The sequence below is a fragment of the Uloborus diversus genome, unplaced genomic scaffold (assembly GCF_026930045.1).
Source record: "Uloborus diversus isolate 005 unplaced genomic scaffold, Udiv.v.3.1 scaffold_971, whole genome shotgun sequence".
Taxonomy (NCBI): Eukaryota; Metazoa; Arthropoda; class Arachnida; order Araneae; family Uloboridae; genus Uloborus; species Uloborus diversus.
In genome coordinates, this window is record NW_026559200.1 from 2,130 (window position 1) to 19,006 (window position 16,877).

Sequence of the window (16,877 nt, forward strand, 5' to 3'; positions counted from 1 at the left end):
TCAATGAAGTCAACTTTATTTGCGATTTAATAAAAACTGACCAATGTGACAGTCTTTTTAGTGTAAGGACTCCCCCCCCCCCTCCTCCCCTGAAACAGAATCCTGGCTCTGATCTCACATTACTCGTTTGCGATAGTTCCCTGCGAGGGGCTGGAAATCAACCCTTCAGCTGAGCGTTTTCTTTCTTTTTTTTTTCTTCAGAAATTCACATTTAACCTAGAAAGCAGTGTTGCCAGATTGGGGGTAATTTCCCCATTGTGGGGAAATCTGGTGCTCTCTGGAGAAATTTTGGGAAAATGGATTTTGAGGGGAATTTTTTGGGGAAAAATTTTTTTCTTGACGAAAACCTGGGGGGGGGGGGGGGGGGGGTAAACCTCGGGAAAAAAATAATTGTGATTAAATTTGCGTCTTGACATCTGGTAGTTACATTGTTTGTATCAAACAGTGTTGGTTTAGCTTTGCTCAACTTTATGGAATTAGCATTTCGTATTATGTGGAATATTTATGCTACGGAATTTGCATTAATAGTTTTGCGTGAGTTATTAGTTGATAAGTAAAACAGGCAAAAATAAGTGTGATGAAGAATGTTCTTGGATAAATATATACAAAAATCATAGTTTAAATTTTCATACAGAAGCAGAGTAGTAAATGCAAGTAGAAAAAAAAAACATTTGGCTATTTCTTATACTTTGGTCAGGCGCTTGTATTTATGACTAGTGGCACCCACATGGCTTTGCCCGTAGTAGAAAATTCAAAGGTGTTTTGGTTCCCCTGTATGTTTACAAATAATGCACGATGAAATTCTCCCCAATCGGCTTGCCCACGTTACGGTTCCACATTATGATAACTTGGTCATTTAGTGGTCCATTTTTAGGTCACAACTTTTTCATAGTATTAAACTCATTTTTAGCTGTTTTTCGCCAAATAGCATTTACGCAGTGTAGCATCAGTTTTGGGGGATGATAATTTCCTGAATTGTGCACAGTACAAAGCCTATTGAGCTGCGATACAATGGTATTTTCCCTACCTCTTAGCCCTCCCCCCCCCCCCCCCAAAAAAAAAGTTTGAAATAATAGTAAACGACTGTTGAACCTTTCTAACAACCATTTAAATTGCTCTAATTTTCTTAACAAAAAGTAGAATGTGCCTTTGAAAGATCCGAAACACAATGCTAATAAAAAAAAAATTTCACAAAAATAGATTATTGATACAGTACTTTCACAAGAATAGGTAGTGAGAAAAAAATCCTGGATTTGCCCCTGGATGTTGTCTCTACAGTGGCCGCCGCGTATAGGAATCCCGTTTGCTCCAAACAGTTTTGATTGCATAAAGCGGCCGATTCGATAAAGCTGGATTTTGTTCTGTTTTTGACGATTTGATTCCTTAAACAGGGTGTCTATCCACTTGGAAAACATGGAGATGTCCGGGAATTATTTGTACTGGAAAAGTCAGGGAAATTCACTTCTGTATGTAGAAAACCTGGAATTTTTTAAAAAATTATAACCAGTTTCGAAGGATTTGTTTTCCTTTTTTGCAGTTTAGTAAAATTAATTTATTCAGATATTCATGCAACTTGAAATAACTAAAAAATATACATATAATGAGATGTATTTGATGCTTAACAATTTAATAGAGCAATTTCTTTAAAAATCTCAAAGTTTCTCCGAAAACGAAAGCTTAAAAGTTTCCCGAGAAACAAAGTCTGTTTTAAGGATGGATGGATGTAATTGAAATTTACATTAAACAGTGATATAAACGTAAGGTGTATAAAATATGACGTAAGCGCAGTCAACCCTTAAAAAATAGTGAAAATAGGTTAACTAACCTTTAAAATATCACATGGAAAAATTTTGTTTGGGGCATGGAAAACCTGAAAAAGTGAGGGAAGTTTAAAAAACAATTTTTGGGTTTCCACCCTGATTAAAGCGGTTGATTCAATTAACTGGTTATTCAACTAACCGGCGTCCACTGTACATGCCAAAATTAAAAATGTAAGTACAGTCGGACCTCCATATATCGAAGTAGCAAATTGCCGAAAAAAAATCGATATATAGAAATTTCGACTTATAGAAACAACCTTATTTTATCGTACAAATCTCCTAAAACACTAAGATTAAAGCTAATTTTCATGTTATGAAACCCAATTTTCTAATTTATACGAGCATCGGAATAAATGAAAGTTAATAATTAAAATATTAACAAAAATTACATTTTTGCGCCTTCATACATCGTCATTCTTCGGCAATTAACTCGATTCGCAACATTAGGGTTGTTTCGTTTTGACAATGTAATCGAGAGAAAAGTTTTTAAAAAAAATCTTAACTTGAATGATTTTTACTGAAGCTAAAAAGACTGGGAATGATAATCAACAGACAAAAGGAATAACTTGAAACTGGTTTTACAGTGTTACTGGTTAAAACTTAGATTTGAAATAAACTTGAGGGAACTTAAGAACTCCAGAACAGAACAACGACCTATTTACACAGCCCTCAACCCCCTATTCCTTAGGAATTTTGCAGCAACCGTTAGTGGACATCATTTTCTCCCCTAATTTTCATTTTTCACGAAACAAACAGCCTGAAATTGAATCAAAATCTACGAATGTCTCGAAATTTTTTTCGATATATAGAGATTTCTATGTAATGAACATAGAAATTTGCTGAAATTTCGATATATAGAAAATTTAGATGTGTGGTAGTTTGTTATATGGAGGTTCGACTGTATCTCTTTGGAAAAGAGATTCCTACCCTTTGGCGTGCGGGCAGTCGCCATGATTTCGCATTTTGGATTCCATGCAACCACAGTAATAGGAAGATATAAATGAAACTAAAAGGAATAAAACAATTTTTCATGCTACAGGTAAGCAGGAGTGAGGAAACTTTTCTCTCTTCGTAATGCAAAATACATCGGGAGCCAATATGGCCCCTTTCGTCCTTCTAGGTACAAGGTTCAATAATTACTCCTCTAGTCAGTGGCGCAGCAAAGCGAGGGGAGGGGAGGTTTGGGGTGAAAACACCCTCACCTATTGCTTTTAACATAAATGCAAATTCTTGTGCAGTTGTTTATGAATATGAAAGGGTTGTTTTGAGCGAAGAAAATCCTTTCAAAAGGTATTTTTGATCAAAAAACCTCTTCCAGAAGGTATTTTTTATTTAAAAAAACCCCCTCCAGAAGGTATTTTTGATTAAAAAATCCCCCTCTAAAAATATTTCTGGCTGCGCTAATGGGCTAAGACTGAATGATTAAATAAGCAATCATATACGGTCATATTATAGAAAGTTCCTTTCCTTTCAGTTAATTATTATTCGATTTATTGAATAACAATCTGTGCACAAATTCAACGGGCCCCCGTCGTCTTTCTAGTGTCAAAGGTTTGAACGAAACCTTTCTGTTCTACCTCGGGGCCTCTTTTTTTTGGAATTTTCTAATTTTCTCAACAAAACAACTTCAAAAATTTGCTTTTGTACCAAAAAAGAAAGTGAGAGAGCTGAATTCAATCATTTCTAAAAACAACCATTTTGCCTTTAGGAGAAGAGTGGAAGCTTGTCACGATGCATCTGGGGAAATGAAACTCCATCGCGCCGTCCGATGCAGTGACCGGTGCGCAACTCTCGGAATCTCAACGGCTGGACCTAAAGACCTTCGCATGCGAGATGAGGCAGGGCGGACCGCCTTGCATGAGGCCGTCGTTTGGAGATCTGCAGAAGTTGTGAAAATGATGCTCGCAGCTTGGTCCAGCAGCCACCTCGGAGCCACAGACCCTCTTCTCGAGATACAGGACAATAAAGGGGACACCGCCTTACATGTGGCTGCGGATTATGGGTTCCTAGAAGCGGTCGAAATGTTGCTCGCAGCTCGCACTGACTTTAATCCAAGAGATGCCAGTGGACGAAAGCCCCTCGTAGACACACAGAACAAGGACGGGAGGACGGCCTTGCATAAGGCGGCATGTATGTATTCCCCAGAGATGGTGGCAATGCTGCTGGCTGCAGGGGCTAATACGCATCTTCAGGACAAGTGGGGCTGGACTGTTGGATATAATTTGAGGTTTATGGCCTACAGCTAAGCTGAAAATTAGGCAACTCATTTCCAACTAAAAATTTGAGGTAGTGGTCTGCCCGAAGAAAATAAAACATGAATCATTCTTTACACTGAAAAACATTTATTTGACACATATTGAAAATTGGTTACAACACAATGATTTGTTCCCCGGGAAAAATTAGAAAAAGAGATCTTACAATGAGTCCATGCGTGGATTAAAGTCCTGTTGGTGTTCCAAGGTGACGCCTCACCGGTCGTTGGACAGCATGGCAATTTCCACGAATTGCAGGCAGGTCGATTCACACCGCGTGAGCAACAGTTCACCACATCAGGGAAAGGTATACCAGGGATGGACGCGATCTTCTTCCGCAGGAGAACAAAAGACCCACATCAGGGAAACTTAGAACTCTTTGCTTTTGTAGACGTCATCACAACACACGGGTTCCAAACTCAAAACATCATCAGTGCTTTTCCAGGAAAAACCAGACCTCACCAAGAGGCCAATAGCAAAAATTTAGGATGACATTTGACGAACACGTTCACGGGACACAGACAACACGAGACGAGTAGAAGTAAAAAAACGAAGCGAAGCGATCGAGCTCCTGCCGGTCTGCGTATTTATAGCCAGATTCGGCCTTTCCAGAAACAACGTGACGTTACCTAATTTGCATATTGCCAGAACAACACAACCCGGAGAAAACACAGCTTGCCGGTTGCACAATTCTTATTTAATTTGGCATTCAGCACTTAACACCTCAACATGATTTCATCACGTCATCGACACGTGCTCCTTCGGGAATTTACCGACATCTGCCGAATGACAACAACCAATCATAGCATGCCCCATGTTTTCCGAACACTTCCGATTCAAACTCGGACATTTGAGTGTTGGTGGCAGGTGGATGGGATTCTTCGCGCAAAGTTTTCTCTCGGAATGGCAAAAGGTAAGTCACAAAATGATTTTTTTTAAAACAATATTGGTGAAATCCTTCAAGAACCAAAAATAAAGGCATTTAGCCCAACACTTAGAATGGTAACCGCTGCGGTAACCGGTTGATCATAGAACGCCGCGGTTAGTACCTGGTTACTTACCGGTTTACCGGTGAGGTTCGTCGAACGCAACCTCTGATATCATTGACGATTCTGAGGCCGCCGATGCATACGATGACGCGGTGATGACGGAAGCGGACTTTAATGAACTTTTTTTTGCGTCCGACTCGGAATCCGAGTTCGAAGGCTTTTAGAAATGTTTTCCTATTTAATTCCTATTTTATTTGTAAATAAATGTGTTCATTGTTTTGAAATTTCTTTGAAAATAATTCGCGATGTTTTTGGAAAGTATGGGAATCGACTTATACGCGGGTCTTAGATTTTTTTCTCTGAAAAAGGGGGGGGGGGGTCGACTTATACGCGAGATCGACCTATACGCGAGTATATACGGTACTTGATTTTTGTGAAAGTATCAAAAAGCGGCAGCAAAATCCTGTATTGGGCCCTGACTGAGTCGAAAAATTGCGATTTTCCGCTCATTAGTGCATTGTATGTGGAAGCCTATTCAGTATCGAGCCACGTGAACGTCATTCTTTTCAAAAAACTCCTTTTCAATTTTTTACCAGGGTTAAAAGAGGGCACGCCCCATCCTTTGTATGAGCCAGAGAAAGTTTTTCCTCTCTCCCGTTAAATGACCATAACGTGACTCACGTCCTTCTGAGGTACAGGCATTCCAAAACATTGGCTTACCTTGGCGTCAGTTCTGTTTTTGAAAGAAAAAATTCAAACAAAAGTAGTTTCACTTACGGAATTCATCTTTCCTTAGTTTTACTTCTTCACTCTTTCCAAGACTTAATTAAATATCTTCTTTTGTTTTTACTTCCCAGTGCCTGCAATTGCAGTTCCTGTAATTAGAACCAAAAGATAGAGCATAGGTTATGTATTCAAACAGATTTTAAACAATATTTATTATCCTATTCGCAAACATTTCAAAAATAAATTCCTCCCAAATCGAACATTTTAACTCAACAGCACACAAAAGTTTCATATCGGGGAGTCCGAGATTTAAATCGTAAACAAATTGCGCAAATGGTATTGACCGCTGCAGAAAGGCAAAAAAGGAGGCGAGATAAAATAAAAAACAAAGGAATGAAGATTACAGAAATTAAAACGGAGTAAAAGCTAAAAAGAGCAGAGGTTGAAAAACAAATTAATTCATTCATAAAAACCTAGCTAAATTACCAAAGTTAGTTCAGAATAAAGCTAGAAAGAGAAAAATAGAATAAGAGTAGAAAAAAATAGAGAGCATTGAGAAGTGTTGGTGAAATCATTGTTCATTTCGATGTAAACTCAAGTTGTGTTAAAATTTGTCAGACACTTGGTATCATTAACACCAACAGTAACATTAAAAAAGTAATAGAGTGAAACACTGTAAGTTGAATGGATAGAATTTAATTCTCCCATACAAATGTACAAAGTATTTGGAAGTATTTCAAGTAATTTTGAAGAATAAATGAGAGCAAAAAAAAAAGCTTATTTTAAAAACATATATAGGCATTTTTTTAAAAACAAAACTAAAGGTACAGGGGGGAAACACTTTTAAAAATTAAAAAGCAACACTACAGAAAAGTTACTATATTTATGTTACAGGCTATTTTGTATTCTTCATGTCTTTTGCTTTAGTTGTGATTAATTTCAGTTATAAATTTTGAAGAAAGTTTTAATTTGTTCACTACTACTGCTTAATGTAAATTACTTCTCTAATATTACATTTAATTAACTAAAAGTGCTGTGCTCAATTAAAAAACTTCCAACTAACAGATTTATTAGTTGCACAAAACACACATCTCTCACAAATTAGAAATGTATTTTCACATAATTTAGTTCTGGCCAGTTCTATGGTGGTTAAATCCAGTTTTGGCCAGTTTTAGCCAGTGGCTTGAAGGATAAAATCAGTTTTGTCCGGCCAGAACTACAACCCTGCCAAAGTTAGTTCAGAATAAAGCTAAAAGGAGAAAAATAGAATAAGAGTAGACAAAATATAGAGCATTGAGAAGTGCCACGTTTCAAATAACAGCTGCATTATCCCCCTTAAAAATAAAACCGTGTTGGTTAGTCATTCAAAGCACCACTTCTCATACCTTCACAAAAGAAAACAGCAGTTGTAAAAGGTTTTAGTCAAACAGATACTCCCAGATCTCCCTGTATTACAGTTGAATAAAAGTGCTTATCAATGTAAACAGTTAACATGGAATGGCAAAGTTCACTGGAATAACAATGGGTCTTAAGCAGGGTTGGCAAAGTTTGGGACACTACAGTAAAAACCCTGGTTTTTACCGTCCTGTCCAAAACTAGATTCATAGGGAAATTGTATTTTGTGACAAAACATCAAAGACAAAATAAAATCCATCAAAGTAATGTTTTATATTGAACATTTATTCAATGTGAACATTCAACTTATTTGTGCAGCTGACTTTAATCTAGTTACATAGAAGTTAAATTCTTGATCAAACTTTCAATTTGTATGAATTAGTTTATTTCTATTTATTTATTTTTTGGTAATAGTAACCAAGTTTCCCTATGTTTATACATGTGTAAATGAAAGCGGGGTCGGCAAGGTTTTAAACACCCATTCAAAACACTTGTGTACAGAACTATTTTTTGAGAAACTATATTTTGTGAGAAAATATCAAAAACAGAACAAAATTATTTTTTTTTTGACTATTTAATATATTTATTCAACGTGACCAATTCAAGTATAAATATATATGTAACTTATTTATGCAGCTTAATTTAATCTAGCTACGTAAAAATTAAATTCTTCATTAAAAATTTCAATTTGTATACAGGAGGGTTTTTTTTTCCCCCATAAATCAAATTTTTTGACATTTATGCATGTGTGCAAAATAAAGTGCTCAAAATAAATATTTCGAAATTGACTTTACAATTTTTTCTAGTTACAGAATGTATTATATTAAAAATATGAACTAAAAAAAGAATAGCACGAGTTTTATAATGTAAGTGTTTAGTCATCAACTTCTTGTTCTTTAATTCATGATTTGAAAAAAAAAATTCCTTAAAACATCATGTAAATATTACTTGCAAAAACTTTTTTAAAAACTAAGTTTTTTTTTTTTTTTTTTTTTTTGCACCTAAATATTGCACATTTAATACCATTCCTTTGTTATAAATGGAACTAAAATTACTTGTCTTGGTAGTGTTGTGAATTTCCCTTTATCGTACGTAACCAACTGTTACATAAGGAAGTTTTTATGTAATAGTTATTGGCAACTTTTTTAAGTAAAATATTTTTTAAATTAAGATTTTGGAGAAAAATATTATCAAATACTCATTATATATATAATTAAACCTCATCAATATCTATATTTATGCATTGTGAATATTGCAGTAAATACGAATTGATTATATTAAAAATCACCCATCCCGTCCTAAACCAGTTTCAGACAGTCCAAAACCCAATCCCGGTTAAGTTGACCGATACCAATTGAACAAGATTTGTGAAAACTTTTGAGCTTGTCCCAATTAATCTGCACAGAACTGCATACATATGATTACATTATACATTTTACAATCTACTTTTATTTTTGATTCAACAAAAAATTAATTATTAAATATCACAACAACAAAATAATTAATTACAGTAGAACCTCCCAATAAGGGACACGAAGGGGACCAGAAATTTTGTCCCTTAAATAGAGGTGTCCCTTATTCGGAGGTACAAAAATCAAGATTTCCAAACATTAAATAGAGCATTAACGTTATACAATAATAATTAATAAGAATTCAATAATAATTTGTAAAATGCCCTTTTAATTTTCTAGTACAGGCTAAGTCGTCCGGGTAACGCTAGTATTAAATAAAGTTTGAAAATATTTTGAATTTTAAGTTATTTATTTAGAAAAAATTAATTTTAGCAAAAATTTAGTGATGAAAAGTACTTACAGATATTTATTTAAAGTAATCTGTTACAAGGGTTTGTTTTGCAGCACGTAATATAGACGAATTTTTCTGTACATGTATACTAAAGTCGCTAATGAGTCCGAGTCCTTCACTGTCACCATTTATCAACATAAACTTTTGCAACTGTGTGATATGTCTTAAAGCATCACTATAATTTTTGATTTTGCAATCTTCTTCTGGCTCTTCTTCTTCCTCACTACTTTCAAGATCTTCTGGAAGACTTCCTCCTGCATCTTCAATTTTCTCAGAGATGAAAGCAGTGATATCCTCATTGGTGTCATCAGTGCATAAATTTTCATCTATCGCTATATAATCGTTAATCGGAATATCACAGCCAGTGACTCGAGCAAGTTCGGAGAGTTCATTTTCTTCGTTGTTACTTTCATTGACTATTACACCTTGGATTTTAAAGCCTGCTTTTTTAAAACAGTTCTGAACGCAACTTTTGGATATTGAGGAAACCGCTTTAGTGATCCACTGGATTGCATTCAATACATTCACGGACTTTGCGAGCTGAGCACTGTTTTCACTGGAAGCTTGCGAAATAACATGCCTTAAAAACAATTTCCTATATCCAACTTTAAAGTTTTGAATAATGCCTTGGTCTAAAGGCTGCAACACAGATGTAGCATTTGGTGGAAAAAATACCAATTTCACAGCCTTCAATTTTAAATTTTGTGGATGTGCTCTACAATTGTCAAGAAATAACAAAATCTTCCTATTTGTTTTGCACATTTTGTCATCAAGAGCAGTTAGCCATTCTACCATTATATTTTGAGTCATCCATGCCTTTCTGTTGAAATACCACTGAACTGATAAGGTTTTTGAGTTAATGTTTTTGAAACATCTAGGTTTTTTTGCCTTACCAATTACAAGTGGTACTTCAAATTCTCCTTCCGAGTTACAGCAGAGTAACACAGTTAACCGTTCCTTAGAACTTTTTCCGCCAGAACACTTTTCTCCTTTAAAACATAAGGTTTTATTTGGCAAAACTCTGAAAAACAGTCCAGTTTCATCAGCATTGTATATGTCCTTAGCTTCATAACCTTCACAAATTTCTGTCAATATTTCCAGCCATTCTGTAACACACTGCAAATCTACAGATTTTTCTTCCCCACAAACAGTTTTAAAAGTAACATTATGACGTAGTTTAAACTTCTCCAGCCATCCATTAGAGGCCTTAAAGTTCTGCAATCCTAAACTTTCGGCAACTTCTTTCTACTGGAATGTTCTTTCCTCTAATAGCCGAAAACCATTTAAAAACTATTTGATCAATATATTCTCCTTCAGTTTTCCTAAACTTAACAGTTTTAGAATTTTCATTTGAATTTGTAATCCACAATCTTTTTATTTCTTCTTTTTCCTTTAGCACATTACTTACTTGGTTTTTACTTATTTTAAATTTCTCACCTAAATCCCTTAAGCTTAGTTTTTCATTTTCTGCCACATTTATTACTTCAATCTTTTCTTTCAAAGTTAATCTTTTTCTTTTAGAAGCCATGGCTAGAATTAAAGCTTGAAAACTAAACAAATTCCTCTCAGCAACAGAGCTCTATATGACCTACCTGACTGGTGACAGGACATCAAAAGCAAAAAATCTCCTTTTTCCTACCGAATCTAAATTTAGCCTTTAAGAATAGTGACTGGGCCAATCAGTCAAGATAATCCCTGCCTTCTCCATTCTTGATTGTTAGTAAGCAACATTCTATGCATACAGCCTTTTCCTTCTCATAAGAAACCTTATCAAACTCTTCTGAACAACACCCCTCCCCCCTGACTTGCTAGTGAAATCTGCTTAGAGTTGAATACACCAGTGTACATTCCGAGATACCTGTGGAGCTTTTTCAAAGGCATTCTCAAAACTTGAGATAAGAATTTAAAAGATGAGTATGAGTGAGGGTGAGAACAAAAGCAAAATCAACCAGAAGTAATCCAGATCCACACTTTGTAAGAAACACCTTGCAGATAATTTCACCCCTTGCCCCTTCTAGAGCAATAGTATGCACTTTCCTGTTATGAATAGAAAATGTCAAGGGCGGTGCTCAAGTTGTCAGTGCTGAACCCACATGAATGGGGAAAGCATTTGGGAGTAGTTTTCAGCTAACATTTTAGTGTGATAATAGTACTTTTTCTTTGTTCATGTTTTGAAACCTATACCATTATTCCCCAGTTAGTTTGTTCAGAAAAAGTGGAACTTGAATTCTAGAAAATTCAATATTTTTTATCCATTTATGCATTAATTTTTGTTTTTTCGTTTCTTTGAGTGTCCCTTAAATAGAGTGTCCCTTAATGAGAGGTAAATACATTGGAGTCTCTATTCAAAGGGACTGGGACCAGCAAAAGTGTCCCTTAAATAGAGGTGTCCCTTATTCGGAGGTGTCCCTTACAGGAGGTACTACTGTATTATTTTTTAATTCATTATAAAAAAATATTAACATACATAAAAAAGAAGAAGAAAACTGATGGCTGAAGTAATGTTATTAATTTTTTTTTTAATTTTATGTTTTCTTTAATTTTCTATAATTTTGAATATATTAACTATGTATATAACGTTGCAACAACAACTTCTTTTATGTGTTGATGCTTTTCTCCTTAACCATTAGTGCTTTTAGAAAACTTTTTAATTTTCATTGCATTAAATGGCTACTAATAATTAAAAAATAAATTATAAGTGCTCCTAAATTAGCCTGCTGACCACAGACCACCCTTAATATTTTCATGTTTAGTTTGCATAATGTAATTTTATAAAACAATAGTGTGATAGTCCATACCTGCCAACCTCCGAGAAAAAAAATCCGGAAGATTTTTTTATTTTTATCCACAAGATTTTAACGCAAAATAAAATCAAACAGGACACCTACCCTCTTTACATTTAACAATATATTAGTTATGAAATTCATATCAATTGAACTTACTTTCGTTTAGTAAATATTACTTTTATTGCTTTCTTTAAAAGTTTGGAAATAACATTTGTTACTCATCTTAAAAAAAGAACGAAGCAAAAACAGATCGAATTGAGAGAATGAGAAGATAATTGGCGCCGAAATTGTGCCCCTAGTTGCCCGCCGCGACGCTTGCTTTGATTGGATCCCGATGAAGTCATGCGCTGTATCACCCAGTGACGTCATAATCTTGCCTCGCTTCTTCTCGTGCCATTCTCTTACGGCAACCTTTCCTTGGCTACTTGGCCTAAAACGCGGTGCCGCGTTCCACAAAAGTATCGTTAGCGCCAAAATTGGCGAGATAATTATTTTTTCTACAAAACGTGAAAAATCCGGAAGATTTTGCTCATAACCGGAAAAACGGAAAAGGACATAAAAATCCGTAAAACTTCCGGGAAATCCGGAAGGGTTGGCAGGTATGTAGTACGATCAAAAATTGGAATGAAATTTTAAAATTATTTGAGAAAATAACTTCTCTTGGGTAGAGAAAAATAAATAGCCTATTAGCAATGAACTTACGACTATTTCTAAAGCCAAAATAAGAGAAAACATAAGATCGAGAAATCGGCAGAATCAAAAATAATAATTGTGACTCCCCGATTAATCAGTAATCAGCATATTTACTTATCGGGGCATCCGTACCTTAAATAAACTTTCACGACTTTGATCGAAAATATCGATTTTCCATATCTGACATTTGTTTTCCCCCTTTGACTTTCCAGGATTTACATGACCCGTACAAAACCCTGAGCAGACCTTACAATGCTGCAAAATTAAAAAAAAAAAGAAATTTTGAACAGCTAATCACCTTTGTGGTTACTACAGGAGCCCAAACTGAGGAGGAACACAATATTGCAACTAAAATTACATGACTGAATTTTGCAGCATGGTACAAACATCATCTGGTCACTGGTTTATAGTGATGTAAAATACCCGGGTATTTATTTTTAGGGTAAATACCCAAAATGGGTATTTACCCGGGTATTTATTTCAAAAATTTATATTCAACTAAAATACTTTTCTGTATGTATTCCACTATGTATATATATACCCAACCATATACAAAACAATAAATTTTTGCCCAAAAATTGTATTTTGATCACATATGTAAAGAATTATTGTGTGAAACAACTTCAACAATCTAATATGATATTCACATTAAATGTGTCGGATATGCCTAATCAATGTTGATAGCCAAATTTCAGATATAAAAAAGCCATTTTACAAAAAGTAAAAAGCTTAACTGGTTACAAAAAAAAAGCAAACATCAATTTCTTAAGGTCCTACTCTTTTATAACCCAGTAATATGTCCCTGCATGACATCAACATGTAACGAAATGTCGCTCAATTTATTGTTACTATTTATTTACCTGTATCTTTTCCAGGATGTTAATGTCAAAACGGTTTCTATATTTGCCACTTTATCACTTAAACAGCAATAAAATAAATAAATAACATCATTGTCTTAATTACTTCTCAGTTTGTTCTTCTAAACATCCCTCATGCTTCCTTTTTTTCTTTCATTCTGGATATGACTCGCCTAGTTTGTGATTTTGAAATCATCAAGTTTAATCACTGAATTGCTTATACTTCTCCAATAATGACATTGAAAAGAGAGATTCTTTGGTTCACGATATGTTTCTTTCATATTTTCATCAAATCTTTCTATAAAAAATATTATAAACTGTGTAATAGCTACATATATGCATGTATCAGTTTTACCGAATATTTCATATTTTGCTTTTTAAAAAAAAACTTTCACTTTTTGCATTTTTTTTTTTTTTTTGTAAAATACCCAGTTTTTGGGTATTTATCCTGGTCTTTGGTAAATACCCAAAAAATATTTACCTACCCGCTGGGTATTTACCTGATCCACATCACTACTGGTCCACTACAAAATTTTACCGGTTTGCACACTTTTACTGGTCCTGGTATAAAATAATGAAAAATTAAAAATATTACCGAAAACAGTGTCACCGAATATTTGGTTTGGTTTAATACAAACCAAATTCCGAAACCAAACAGTTACAACTAATCGACAATAAACAAACACATATTTTCCTATGCAACAAAAGAAAGTTATAGAAAAGTACCAAAGTACAAAAATTATGATCAATGTAGATTAAATTCAATTCACTCAAACATTAAATTTAAATTCTGTTGCTTTTGACATCATCTCAAATATTATGACACATTAAACTCGCTTAAAGTTTTACACCGTATGAAACATCAATTATTGTTTAAAAACAATCCAAAAAACTAATCATTGTAAGGAAAGTTAAGCGATGATAAACTGTAGTATATTACTAAATATTCGATATTTGGCAAAATATGGCGTTTGGTGCATCTCTAATACGAATATCAATAAATGCTGTTTAACTTATAGTTTCGAACTAAAAAGCTGAGTGATTTCTTTGTTTTATGAAAATGAAATGAGAAATATTCAGAGACAGAATAAGATACCGACGGAGCCAGTCTTTTGTTTAAAATGGCGCCGCTTCTTTTGTTCGAAGTGACGAAAACAGACAGAAATCACAAGTCATTTTTGTAAAGAGTTCTTATAATTCTACCTTCGTAGAAACAACAGATGTAGAACATGAAATAAATTTCCAACTTGGGGGGGGGGGGGGAATAATTATAAAATTGTACCTTTAAAAATCGCAGTAGATTCACCTTTGGCAGCTGAAAAAGCACAAATAATGTTCTTAAACACTCGAGCTGGTTTCTGAACCAAAGTTTACATTTCTTTACATGATAGAAAGAAATTTATTAAAATGAAATCAAGTGGACAAAAACATGACCAAACATGCATGAGCCAAACAAAACACATTACACTACATTAAGTAATTGGAGTAGTAAAAAAGAAAAGAGATCTTTGTAAAAGGCTTCTCCTCTTCGCGACACATATGGAGCAGAAGAAGTGTACCTTTGCTTACGTTCGACGAGCACGACCGGTAGCGTCCGGTTAGTTAATCACATGACAGCTAATGATCACGTGCTCCATTCAACCACTCAACAGCTCAGAATGGTAACCGATTGATCATAGAACGCTAAGGTAATAGGCAAGCCTAAGTAACCGGTTACTTCGGCTTCCATATTCAGTGTTTGTAGCGTTAAAGATATGCGTTTTCCTGTAGCTTTATTTTTTACCACTTGATTTCATTTTAATAAATTTATTTCTATCATGGAAAGAAATGTAAACTTGCGCTGATATGTTTTGCAATAAAGGAAGCATTCCGTCATTCGTCTTTTCCGTTAAGCTGTACAAATACAATACAAACGTGACTATTAGCAACAGGCTCTGGGCCCAGCTAAGCTGATCCTAGTCAGTTTATAAGTCCCAAATGAAGATCAATGGTCTTCTTAAAGCTATCCACCCCCTTGCTCATCACCGCCTCTTCCGGTAAGCTGTTCCGAGTGCCCACGACCCTACTAAAGAAGTAATTTTTCCTCATTTCCGGGTTAGCCTGAGTTTTGGATAGCTTAAAACGGTGTCCGCTTACACTTGCTTTCCGTGAGAAAATGTAACCCGTTAACATCTTTCATTTTGAAAAATTTAAACAACTGAATCATGTCCCCTCTGGCTCTCCTTTGCTCCAGGCTATTAAGTCTGTTATCATAGTCTAAATCTGAAAGTACACTTACTAGTCTATTAACCCTTCTTTGAACCTTTCCAACACAGAAATATCTTTCCTGAGATTAGGAGACCAAAACTGAACAGCATACTCCAAATGAGGTGATATTAAACTCTCCTAGATAACGGCAGAAGAACCTTCTGAGATTTGTTTGAAATAGATCTATTGATAAACTTAAGCATTCTGTTGGTTTTGCTACTTGCAATGCTGCACTGTTGACTAAACTTGAAATCCCGATTTATTAAGATGCCAGAATCAATAACATTTTCTGCCTGACTAACGACCGAACCCTCTGTAAACGATAACTTACTACAGCAGTTAAAAACTATCACTCGTTTAAAACATTTGTTATTTGAGGGGAGGGGGGATTAGGAATAATCCGTGAGAAATTTATGGCCTTCTCAAATTTAGCAGCATTAGATTCGGGAAGGTTATTGAGGGCAAAAAAAAAAAAAGTAACACACACTTCTACTGAACGGGACACGAAAGCAGGGTCGTCGAGTGCTACGACGGGCCCCATGTCAGTTTTGGTCCCCCTTCTACCATTTAAATTTATAAAATTTATACTATTCCGATCCCAGATCATCAGCCGGGTAACTAGTTTCTGATTAGGCTGACATAGCCTCTCGTCGGCCCTTCAAGAAAGGCACGGGAATAATGAATGAACTTTGTTCCAACAATTCCAGCTTCATGGAATACAAACGAAACAAAAATTAGAGTAATTAGAGAGTATTAAAAAATCGTACCTTTGGAACTCCGAATTCGTACTTCTTCGCTTTCAAGAGACTACTTTCTTTCTACTTCGATGCAGCGCTCGATTTTAGTGCAGACTTCGAAATTTATCGTTCGTGCTGCCATCTAGCGAACAACTATACAAGTAGTCAACAAAAAAATTCTTCTGACACAATTTGGAGATTTCTTTTTTTTTAACGCTTATTCCTTAAAACAATATCAATGCTTTTTAAAAAATACTAAATAGGTTAAAACTATTGTTTACGCTGGAAAAAAAGGAAAAATATAATTTTGTCTTATATACATGATTATTTACATTAGATAGCGCTACTTAATAAAGGAAAGGTAAGAAGAAATTTTTTTTTTATTTTTTTTTTAACATTTACTATAAATGGATGAATTTATTTATTAATATTATTTTTAAGGACAATAAATTGCGTTGATGATTGCTACGATTCTTAAATTGGATAATGCATAAATTTGATAAAATTCTAATCGCCACAAGTTGTTAGAAATAATAAAGTTATTCAAAGAGAAAAAAATAAGGTGTTATACA

General features: G+C 34.7%; 1 protein-coding gene across 1 annotated transcript in view; it reads right to left on the reverse strand.

Moving 5' to 3' along the window:
- Window positions 1-9,161: 9,161 nt before the first annotated feature.
- Window positions 9,162-16,877, reverse strand: part of LOC129234070 (serine/threonine-protein phosphatase 6 regulatory ankyrin repeat subunit A-like) — a gene marked incomplete at its 3' end in the record, with an annotated part of 31,466 nt that continues 23,750 nt past the window's right edge. The window contains exon 5 of the mRNA XM_054867961.1: window positions 9,162-9,565. Within this exon, the coding sequence (XP_054723936.1) occupies window positions 9,162-9,565 (404 nt within the window). The remainder of the gene's footprint in view (window positions 9,566-16,877) is intronic.